Source organism: Lissotriton helveticus, chromosome 6 (assembly GCF_964261635.1).
Source record: "Lissotriton helveticus chromosome 6, aLisHel1.1, whole genome shotgun sequence".
NCBI classification, from domain to species: domain Eukaryota; kingdom Metazoa; phylum Chordata; class Amphibia; order Caudata; family Salamandridae; genus Lissotriton; species Lissotriton helveticus.
The window spans coordinates 1,499,274,808-1,499,287,149 of NC_136067.1; the positions used below are offsets into that span (position 1 = coordinate 1,499,274,808).

General features: G+C 43.4%; 1 protein-coding gene across 3 annotated transcripts in view; it reads right to left on the reverse strand.

Annotated features, from left to right (window-relative positions):
* Positions 1 to 12,342, reverse strand: part of SANBR (SANT and BTB domain regulator of CSR) — a 330,259-nt gene that overhangs the window by 159,790 nt on the left and 158,127 nt on the right. For all 3 annotated transcript variants that reach the window (XM_078649295.1, XM_078649294.1, XM_078649296.1), the window contains exons 13-14: positions 11,702 to 11,792; positions 9,403 to 9,435 (exon numbers count right to left, since the gene is read on the reverse strand). In XM_078649295.1, the coding sequence (XP_078505421.1) occupies positions 9,403 to 9,435; positions 11,702 to 11,792 (124 nt within the window). The remainder of the gene's footprint in view (positions 1 to 9,402; positions 9,436 to 11,701; positions 11,793 to 12,342) is intronic.

Below are 12,342 nucleotides of genomic sequence, written 5' to 3' on the forward strand. Positions count from 1 at the left end.
TCGGTGGAACGGGCACATCGGGTGCCGGGGGGCCCCCCAAAACCAGGAGCTCTTCCGCGACCCCTGCTGGCTAGGATATTCAACTTTCGGGACAGAGATATCATCCTACAAATGGCAAGAACTGCCCCACCACTCAAATTCGAAAACTATACCATTACATTTTTTCTGGATTTTACCTAAAAAGTACAACAGAGATGCAGATCCTTCCTTGAAGTAAAGCAGGCACTTCGTGATTGCAACCTAAAATATGCCATGCTCTTCCCGGCCAAGTTGAGAGTGCTTGATGAGGGGAAATCGTGGTTCTTCCAGACTCCGGAGGGACCTGGGACTGGCTTGAAGGCTGGCGCTCTTCCAAAACTCGTCAGCGGTCTTCTCCGGATCAAGGGCGGCAACCAGACAACTCGCTAGAAAGAACCGGTTGAAGCAGCAGTGAATGATTGATGGTTCAATTCTCCCGCAGTAATGCCGTGACTTACCCGCTGGACTTGGGAAGAACCCCTCCAAGCAGGAAAACAATGAGTATTATCTGTTTTATGATGGCAGGGATCCATACTTACTACGAGATATAGAGTTTGGGATGGTAAACCTTTTCTTTCTGGAGTGCACCAAGAACTAATAAACTGGCTGGTAGCGACATCGGCACACAGTATTGAACCATGGTTAGGGGACAGAGCCGCGGATGGGACGTATCTGGTGGCATTGTGCGGACTGGCTACTGGCTCTTACAGCGATATGCTTGGGGGCTTATACATCAGTCAACCTGGGGGATTGGTAACGTAATCTTTTGGGCAGTTCGGCTGTGTAACAGTTCCTCCATAAAGTAGATTTGAACTGGTTTTACAGGCGCTCTGCAAAATTGGAGGGTGGGCAGTTTTAAGTCCACATTGCAGGGAGGCAGGGTGTGTTACTGGGTGTTGTAGCAGTCTATGTATGTGTGCGCAGTACAACCTAATAGATGTGGTTTCTTTCATGGCAATTTTGGTCGTCATTGATGTTGATTTCCATACTTCACGTATCATGCGTTTATCGTTTCTAGCGCTGGCACGTGGGGGGGTGGGAGGGCCCATCTGCATTATCTCTCAGTTATCCTGTAAGTACCAGTAACCTTTATTAGTCGTATAAATGAGTATTGACCAAGGACCAACCCCACTTTCTGGACACCTTAAACAACTTTTTTGGAATGTAAATGTAAATGTAAATTGATACTTGTACAGCGCACTACTCACCCGCAAGGGTCTCAAGGCGCTTGTACGAATACCGCTGTGGAACCCATCCTGGCTTTCCCTGTGAGGTGTCCACCCCCGGGCACCCCCAAGGTGGAGGCCAGGCATCCTTAGCGATGTGGTGGCCGTTGTGGAGATTAAGCAAGCTATTGCCCAGAGTTGCAGAGTGGGACTCCATGATTGGAATAGGCACCGAGGCGAGAATTATCAGGTCTGTGGAATTTTGAGCCCAAGACCCGCCGAGGCGGGGAATTGAACCCTGGTCCCGGGCTAGACCTCTGCATCAGGGTCTGCCGCTCTAACCATTGAGCCACACTTCTCCACGTGAATTGCCTGGGGGATCGCATTAAGCGGGGGAATAGTGCTGCAATATTTAAAACAACAGGCCCCTGATCTGGTATTGCTCCAAGAAACCCATATCCAGGGTACCTCCTACTGTGCTCTCAACAGGTGGGGATACAGTTGGTGGCTCATGCCGGTTATGCAAGGGGATCAAGAGGGGTGGGTATTCTAGTGCGCAGTTCCCTACCTTTCCAAATACAGAAAGTGATTTGAGATCCACTAGGCAGGTTTGTCACGGTTTCGGGGCAGTGGGAAGGGAGTCCTCTTAGTGTAACCTCCCATTATGTGCCCCCCAGACTTCATTCCATCACATTCGCCGACCTAGGGCCGCATATGCTGAGCTTGCCAGATGGCGACATATTGGTAGGGGGCGATTGTAATCCCCACCCGGGGCGGGGGAAGAGTCATCCGGGAAGTTACTTGCGGAATTTCTTGAGGCAGTGGGTTCGATAGATGTATGGAGGACCTGTAATCCCACCTCCTCAAAATGCACCTTTCACACTGGGGTACATGGGAGTCTGTCCCGTATTGATTATCTCTTCTGCAAAGCCTCTCAGCTCCCCATGTTCGAGGGGACCACCTTTCTTCCCAGGGGCATCTCAGATCACTCCCCAACCGTGACACTTTATGGAGGTGTTCCTCCTCCTACCCACACAAAATGGTCCTTAATCCCTGGTATATTGAAGTGCTGTCGATAAGAGATAAATTGGTGAAATATACCCATTACATTACTTCGCAGAAAATGATGGCTCGGTTGCTTCGGACGTAACAATATGGGAGGTGTATAAGGTTGTGATCCGAGGTTTTGAAGTGGCAGCAGTTGCGGGTCATAGAAAAGAGAAACGTAAACAACTAGTAGAGTTGGAGGAAGAGGTGACCATAATAGAAGGCGAGTGGACAGCCTCGCACATGTCTGCCACTGCACAAACTGTCAATAAAACAACGAGAATACAGGGATGTTGATGAGGAGGTGGCTAGGACACAATACCTGGCCACTCAACATTGTAATTACGATATAGGTGACAAGGCTAGCAAGTTGTTAGCAAGTGTGAACAAAAGAGAGCTGGCAAACAGGTGGGTGGCTTAGATCATTGATCAGGGGGGCGATAAAATACAGGACAGAACCAAGATTGCGGGGGTGTTTGCCAACCATTTTGAATTGGTATATACATCTCTGCAGCCATCTACCCAGGCGGAGGCGGCGAAACTGCTTGCTACTTTGCAGCTGCCTGTCTTAGACGCTCAAGATGTTAAGGACCTCAATGCTGCTTTGACAGTCGAAGAGGTATCTAAAGCAATCCGTTCCTTGCAGTCCAGTAAGGCCATGGGCCCGAGTGGCCTCCCAATTAAACTATATAAATCTAATGATACAACCATCGCCCCATTCTTAGTATGAATGTATGAAGAGAGCACAACCCGGGGTACTCTGCCTGAGACACAAAGACTAGCTAATATCTTAGTAATTCATAAAAAGGGTTAACCCCCCGAACAATGTAGCTCTTATCGGCCTATTTCTTTATTGGACCCGGAGGTTAAAATCCTAGCTAAGATTCTGGCACAACGTCTCTCCCCGTGCCTCCTCAAGTTAGTGCATCCTGATCAATCTGGCTTCATGCCCACCAGAAATACAGCACTGAATCTCTACCATATACACAGTGTCCAAGGCAGAGCCTCCACTATGCAGGAAGATTCCATTATCATGCCCCTTGATGCCAAAATGGCCTTTGACATGATCGAATGGTCCTTTCTGTTCGCTGCACTTGAACGATATGGCTTTGGTGGTCGGTTTCTGTCCTGGGTGCGCCTTCTTTACTCTGAGCCCCTAGCGAGGATTTTCGTAAATGAAGCTCATTTGGCGGCCTTTGCGTAGGCAAAGGGCACAAGACAGGGTTGCCCACTTTCACCCCTGCTCTTTGCCTTGGCACTGGAACCCCTGGCGATTTGGATAAGGGGAGACCCCCTTATTAGGGGCCTAAATTGGTCGTTAAAGTGGACGCATAAGATTTCCCTCTACGCCAACATTTTGCTATACTTGGCTAAATCCCCCTTTTCTATTTGTAGTGTGTTACACATCTTCGCTCTCTTTCAAAAATATTCCGGGTACACTTTTAACCGGGATAAATCCTTAATTTATGTCTTGAGTGGGGACCCTCCAAGTCTACCATCGGGTTGTGATGCCCAAATAGTAACAGACTGCTTTCATTACTCGGGAATATATATGACGCCAGATCCCTCAGTTTTCTACGAACGTAATTTGATGCCCCACTTGACCCGCCCCAGAGCGGATGTACTCCATTGGAAAACGTTACCTCTTACACTTTTAGGTAAAGCGGCCCTTTACAAGATGATGGCGCTCCCGCGCTTTTTGTATGCTCTGCAAAGTACACCATACTTGGTCTCACCACATTATTTTCAATGAATAGATTCTGAAGTACGTGCTTTGCTGTGGAACCAGTTTACTCCCCGTACTGCCCTCACCAAGCGAACAAAAAGCTGGTATGACAGAGGCATTGCCTTACCCGCCATTAGATCTTACTACTGGGCCTCACAATTAGTTGTTCTGAATCATGGGGTCCATCAACCCATATCGGACCGGCTTACAGAATGGATAGACATAACATGCTTTCTGGCACCTATCTGAGGGCGATATATGGGGGGGGGGCAAAGTACAGGCTTAGATTCACTCCTACGTCCTTTACTGTCGCCTTATGGCTCACAGCAGTACGTGTTCTGGGATGGAAAGACAAAATAACTCAAGTTACTCCGTTATTGGAAACAGCCTGTTTAGGTATGTTATCGCCACAACCAGCATTCGACAAATGGGATTTAATTGGCCTCTGGAAAGTAGGAGACATGTGGGTTAAGGGTAGAGTGATTCCATTTAGCGACTTGCAAAGAGACTACCAGCAGGACGAAAGGAAAACCTTTCGCTACCTACAGGCTAGAAATGCATTGTACAAAGCTGTTCCGAGAGAGTCGGATTTGCCGGTCTCCTCGCCTCTGGAAGACATATTATTAGATGACTATCTCCCCGAAAGAGCCATCTCATTGACTTATCGTAAAATCCTAAATCGTACCCCTAACGCTCAGGAGGAAATCCGTATGAAGTAGGCAGACGACGTAGGGGACTTGGGGGCGACGACTGGCAGGAAGCATTGGCTTCCCCCCGCAAAGCTGCGATCCGCTCCAGATTCAAAATATTCAATTTAAATTGCTACATCGGGCCTATTACACCAGCTCGGTACTGGTCAAGATAGGGGTAATGGAATTCCCGGACTGTCCCCGTGGATGTGGTCATGCATCAATGGTGGTAATGCCCGATCCTCCAAAAATATTGGGAATAGGTTATCACTAGAATGACCCGAATATGTAAGCTACCGATAGATGTTTCCCACCACCAGTTATTTCTGTTAAACATCAGGGATGCCACGGATCTGTCACGCACGGAGAAATTATGGGTTACTTTGGGATGTATGGTGGCGAAGTGCAATATAGCTAGAACATGGAAGGGAGGAACCCAGCCTAGGTATACTGACAGGGAGTCGGACATGGATTGGTGCATGCAGGCAGAGAGGGTTGGCTACAAAAGTAGGGGTTGCCCACATAACTGGATAAAAATATAGGGCCCTTGGAATGAGAGCAGGGGTTTGTTGTGTACTCCAATCAGCCTTCCTCCCTCCCTTGTGATTGATGATAAAGACATTTAATGATCTAAAGTATGGAACAATGTAATGTGCTTTTTGTAAGTAACCCAATGCCTGAACCTATATGTGTATTGTATACCACTATTCTGGATTGTCCGAATCAATGCATTGTACTGCACCCGTTTTGGTTGTATTTTCGTATATTATGTTATTCTTTAAATAAAAAAGATTTTTTTTTTTTTAAATCGCTCTTTTTTTAAGTAATCCTAAACACATGTCTCTTATGTCCCAACAAAGTCTCTTCAAAGGGGCTATCTTTAGACCAATAACATGCTTCAGGATGAGAGTTGGTTAGTGGCTCTCTTCTGCTCTCAGTGTGGAGAAGAATAAACAAACTATCATCCAAACTACGCTTTATTTTATACCTCACTCCAATGTGCACTTTCAGTCTTGCATTTGGCCATTTCTTTATATATAGCACACACCACTGTCACTTCTCTTTTCTGTACTTACGGGTTGTTGCTAATAGCTTTCCCTCCAATCTAGATCTCCATGCTCAGATTTCCTCTGTTACAAGCCATACCTGTTGCGAAGGAAAGCAGCGTTTACCAATTCCCAGTGCTCTAAGTGGGCCAGTGCCGAAACCCCGGCAAAGCTAAAAAATGGACATAAACCAAGGCCCCCAGGGGCCCTCTATTTCTGTCAGCCACGGGTTAAAGAAAAAAATACTTGTGTGCCTGCCACAGGCTAGTGCTGAAAGGTGTCACCTCTTCTAAAGTATGAAAATCTAGGTAAAATGGGTTGTAATAGAAGAAGCCTTTTTCCAGAGACTTTGTCTCTGTCTGCAGAGTGAGCCCAGTAGCTGGGATGGACAGCAGGTTTGAGATTTGGATCTTATATTGATATATATAAACAGGTGCCTAATCTGGAGCTCAGGAAACAGTAGCAGGTTTTGGGATTGGGAAGGCAGGCAAAAGGTTTGTGAGTTGGGGACTACAAAACCAAATATCACTAAAAATAGACAACTTGAAGCCATGGAACAATTGTTGCTTTTCATTACAACGTGCGAAAACTAGATAAAACTGGTCATCCCTCTTGGATTTCTCTTTTGTTCCAAAGACTTTTTGGGTCAGTTAAATGGAGTGATAGTATTATTTGGACTGGGAAAATCGATAAAGATAAGTAGACGTAAACATGTGCGAGACCTAGGGGTGGCAGATTCATTCTCTGACATTGTGAAAATTCTTCTTCTGCAGCTCTGATTATTTGAGAGGTTGGATCAATAGTAGACTAAATATGAACTTAGAAGAAAAAAAAATATTCTTGCAGTAGCCCCCAACGTTTTGCCTGGTATTTCATGCAACTTTGACTGACGTGCACTGGGCTCGTGCTGAACAGGTCCACAGTGCCAGGGGTCTTTCCCCAAAAGATGACAACTGGTCATTTGATCCCCAAGTGACCAGGCCTTTAGCATCTCTTTAAGTGGTACCTCTTGAATCTAGGGCATAGGTACTAAAGAGGGTCCCTAAGAGCTACAACATATCTTTCGCCACTCTAAGGGTATCATACTCTCCATGCCACTGAAGTCAAGCTAGCCTGGCTGATATGGGGCGATACCCCGAAACCGGTCCTAGGATGCTTATTTCTAGTCCTGGGAGGACCTAGCCGGGCAGTTCAGGATGTAGCGTCAAGACTGATTTGCATATGGCTGGGTCCAAACTGGAATGACATGGGGTGTAAAAAAACAATGGATTGAGGCCCAGATCTCTGTACTGGGATGAATGTATGACATGGTTTGGCATTCTCTGCATCAATTGTTCTTTTTGCTCTAAGTAACCCAGCACCAAACTCATACAGGCTGCCACTGCAGGCTGCGTGACATTGTGCTCTAAAAAGTGAACAAACATGTAATGCACCCGTTTGTCATGCCCCCTAACACTGTATGTAACATTTGCAAGTCACCTCTACAGCAGGACCTATAGCCCTAAGGCAGGTTGCATTATATTACATGTTTGGGCATATCTGCATGAGCAGATATGCCCCTGTGCTGGCCAGTTCAATTATAGCCAGTACAAGTGACCGGGGAAGCCATATTACATGTGCTGGACACTGGTCAAAAACGAGTTCCCCCTGCTACATGGTGGTTTCACTGAAACTAGAGGTGTTTGGTATTAAACATCTCGGATTGATAAACCCACCTGTTAGTATGGCCTTGGACCTTGTCTCATACTCACCCTAAGTCCAGGAGATTGATTCCGTAAGTCACCGAATGCAGTGCATGATTTACCCCTGTAGGAAAACATTGGGCACCCAACGCTGAACCACACCACTGCACCCGGGCGCCCCTGAGGTGACCTGTTTGTGTGGCTTGGACCTTGCCCCATACTCTCCTTAAGTCCAGGACATTGGTCCCGTAAGTTGTCATGAAGTGACCCAATGCAGTACATTGTTTCCCCCCATAGGATAACACTGGGCACCCGATGCTGAAAAGCACTTCTGCACCCGGCCGCCCCAGGGCCGCCTAAGGTGACCTGTTGGTGCTACCTTAGACCTTGCCCCATACTTACTTCAAGTCAAGGAGATTGGTCCTGTATATTGCTGTGAAGTAATTGTATACAGTATTTGTTTTCCTACATAGAATAACATTGCTGACTCTGAAAATTGCAGTGTCGACTTTTGAAATCTAAAAGTATTTCGATCTCGAAACATACTTACCTGATTTTGATGATCTTGGTGCCAAAACTTTTATAAAGATAAGAGTTGCTTTAATAAATTAATGTGGATCTCCTTATTGAGTCGTGTGCATCATTTATTGACTGCCTGTATTGCAGATACAGAGTCTAACTCTAATGTCCAACTCCTTCATAAGCCTAAGGCTGCTTGACCACACTACCCCCTAAAAGAGCACCTTGGGATCGCTGGAGCAAGTCAATGTCCACTTATAAGAGAATACCTGAACTCTTTGCACAGCATACCTCTTTTTGGTATACTATATAAAGAGCCAGCTTCCTACAATGAGTTAAAGGAGTTTTTAGGTTTTTAGACTTTAAATTCAACAAAAGACAGGTTTAGGATGCTCCACAATTTCGGTGCTACATAGAGAATGCTTCATTGAATTAAAGATAAACCACTTTGCATACTGCAGCCCCAGTATGGAACCACATGGAATTACATGAGAAAGTCTTGCAGAAGGATCATATCGAAAGGCAGTAGACAAGTAATGTGACATGTGAGATTACAATGGCAAGCAGAATAGGGCCCTGTGCAGAAAGGGGATCTGATTTCAATGCTTCAGACAATAAGAGTTTTCTGAAGGGAGAGTGGAATATGTTACCATCTTAAGGTTCAGAGTAGAAAAGATGTAACCAAGGCAATTTATACATAAAATCAAAACAATTACGTCAATGAATAACAATATAATTCTACTGTAAGCAGGCAAGTAAGACGTAGTCATATGTATTGGTATGCAATGGAAACACTTGTGCACGAGCAAGCACAGATCTATGCAAATAAAATATGATATGAAGTATTATCTTTATTACACACCAATACATATATCTAAAATCTTCGAATCCAACTAATAAGTGGCTCACATATGGATATGTGATAGAGATAAGAAGAAAGTTCAAAATGGACTTCTAATATTTTCTTTGGATCTGAGTCCCTCAGGATAAGAATTGTATTTATATTTGTTCTGCAGTGGGCAAAGCACAGATTGTCTAGCTCTGGAAATCTACAGCTCAAAAAACAATACAGGAGCTGGGTAGCAAACTTAATAAAGTGATTTTGCAAGAATAGATATTCTATGCATACCTAGGCTAACAAAACAAATGTAATAGTGATGGGACAAGGCTCATATGGGTACAGAAAAGTTATAAAAAATAGCCTGAGTTTAGTAACCTGACCCATGTTATTACATCTGCAGGAATAAATGGTAGCCTTTATTATTGTGCTTCTGTACTGTGAGACTTGTATATTTGCGCAATGAAAACAGACTATGCCGCTTCAGCAGAACGCAGTAACCTTTCAAGAAAAATATAAAGAGCAATTTAAAACGGGTGCATACATTCAAACAGATTGATCATAACAGAACAAATATTTACTTGTTAAAGTGAAATACCCACACTTAAACATTCCCATCAATATCCCTAACAACATTTTCTAAAGATATCGACGTAAATGATGTAACTTACCAATTGAAGACTAAAGTTCTTTAGCAAAAGCAACTGTAAAAAAGATAAAAAAAAGAAAACAAGTTAAACATAGAGCAATGTTATATAAAATAACGCACAAAAAGTTAGAAACAGACCAAATAAAGGTTATATAAAGGGATGGGTATAAAAGAGAATATGGTTAACTATAGAGGGTAAACACAGAACATTAATCAAGACGGGCAATTATAATGTAGCATATTTGAAAACACTTTAAATGAATACCCTTTTTCATTACACTTCCTAGGAGAACTACAAAAGCAGAAAAAAGTATCACATGGCCGTCTGTAAATAAGGAAACTCTTGGTTGAATTAAGTCTTTGGGCACGCGTGTTTATTGTTTAGAGAAAGAGGTTCAATCCCAAATGCTAAATTTCTATGAACAGATACAATGGGCCTGATCCACAGTAGGAAACAAAGGTATACAGTATCCTCCATGGAGATGATTTATTGTTGATAGTCTGATGGGTCTGGCACCTACGCTCCAGCTCTAGCCAAATTATGAGACTGTCTTGAGGCTCCAAACCAATAAGTCTAACACCTGTGTCTTACCAGTAGTACCTGGTGGCAGAGAGCCACCCGTGAGCAATTTCAGGTTTCAATTGTTCGCTTATAACATTAAATTATCTCTGAGTACCATAATGCTTTAGGCCTCCAAGATGGCAACAAAGGGGTGACATTAAGGTAGCCAAGAAGCAGTGTGACTTTTCTGGGAACTTTAGCGCTACCAACCACGGCCAGGATATTCCTTGCTAACATGATTATGCTACTCAGACTTCTTTTGTTTGTTTTTTTATTTTATTTGGTATGACCCAAACACCAGTTCAGTCATACAGCAGTACTCTACTATTCTTTCCCTGGTCATGAAGAACATGAAATAGGAACAAAGTGAAGTTGTTTGGATCCCATTGTCCAGAGAGGGGAAGGTGATCCACAGTCTCATGTTTTCAAAATGTTTTGGTGGTTCTTTTTTCACATCATTTTTAGGCTGCTCCCCAGACACAGCTTTATGTAAAGTGATGTGTTTCAAAGTAGGTAATGATGTGTCTGGCGCCAAGCAAGCAGTACCTAAAACATAGCCACAATTAAGTGTGAAAGCTCTGCACCTGGCCACCAACAACATTCTTGAAGTAGTATTTGAGTACAGACAAAAGAGCAGACCTAGAAGCTCTCCCACCTTGAACAACAAACTGCAGTCCCACCCCTCACCTCTACCAGCACCCAAATTTCTTCATGGAATTTCTAAAGATGGTTGCCCCCATATTCCTCACGTCAGTGTGCGCATCTCCACCCTCCATCCTGAGGAATGCAGGAATTACCTCCTACGGTATGGGAAAGCCTTTAGTACTGACGACTCAGACACAGAGTGCTATTGCTGTACAAGTATCACTCACACACACTCACTGTACATCTCAACACACACTCAAAATGCCCAAAGGATGTTAGCTCAAGTTTCTAGGTTTCACAGAACAGCAAAACTTTACACGAGAGGGGTCCGTAGACCATGCTCTCACTTACAAAGAGAAAAGGTCCTACACAAATTAAAAATCATTGTATGATGCCACCTCCACCTTATATTATACACTTTGAACAGGCCTAGTGCTCTTTGCACAAGCTACATTAGCGTGACAATAGGATTAAACTAAAAGTCAGGATGCCAGTTTCACATGCAGTAATGCATTCAGGCTGAATGTAGGTAAATACACTATGAATTGGGCATGACTTTTTCAACAGTTCTCAAGACTAAGATGCCATTGCTTCTGGTTGTAATGTGGAATTAAAGAGTTTTTCAAGCTGATAGTTCACATTCATTCTTGTACTTTTCAGATGACGTCGGATGTGAGCTATAGCACCCCCTCCACAATTACTCATTCTTCATAAATGTGCTTAAAGGTCTAACAGCCAGACTTTATCTACTTTATTTTTTACTATTCAATGTGAGGTACGGCATATATTCGAGATGACAACTTTTCTTTCACGGAGCAAAGATGTCAGCAGAATCCCCATTGTCGGTAAAATTCTCCACCCTTTTAATGGTGTGAAGAGAAGCTTGTGAGCATAATAGAAGGAATATGCCTTTGCAATTATTTTCAGGTTCAAAATGTCTACTGTAATGACCTTCTGTGCCTGAGGAAAAGGTGGTGTATTTCAACATCAAGCAACACCACTACCAAGTGTAGGCTGTGGATAAATCTTAGATTTATTTTAGGAACACAATGCAACAAATGGAACTTGTGTATTTATTGAAGTATTAAAGGAGAAAATAAAAAGATTTGCTTACTGTATTAACATCTCCAGCCTTATGGCTCAACGATACATTCGCAATGTCACTATCAAGAGCCTTCTCATCAGGCACGCCAACACCAGAGTCGCTGGAGGGTAAAAACACAAATTAACCGTCAGATACAAATAAAACTACACTGCTCTTGTCAACATAAATCTGTAACATAACTTTAACCAACTTTTATCTCGTATGTCCCTCACCTGAGGAAACTCTCTGCTCTCCTGGGATAATAAGAACATCTGATGCAGGTTTTCAAATCTTTACTATTTCCTTAATGTTCCCTGCCATTAAGGTCACACTGGCATAGGCATTACAATTCCATTTGTCATACCAAGGCCTTCAGTGCCCTTGCCAAGGAATATTTTGATAATAAAAATAAGCATACTCAAAGTTTACAAGAATTGACTACGAATTACATTTTAGGATTAATGGATTGACAACTCTGTATGCTGGATCATAGATTAAGATTAGCTTTTAGTTTTTAGAAGAGTAAAGAGGATTTGTCTTATTTGACTAACACAATTTAAAGGGCTTACTGGGATTTTCATTATGATATTGGGTTTAGTGCTATGCCTACTGATTATCCTAAGGACAACTTTAGGTGCTATGATAATCACTTAGAGTAATTTGTTTATGGA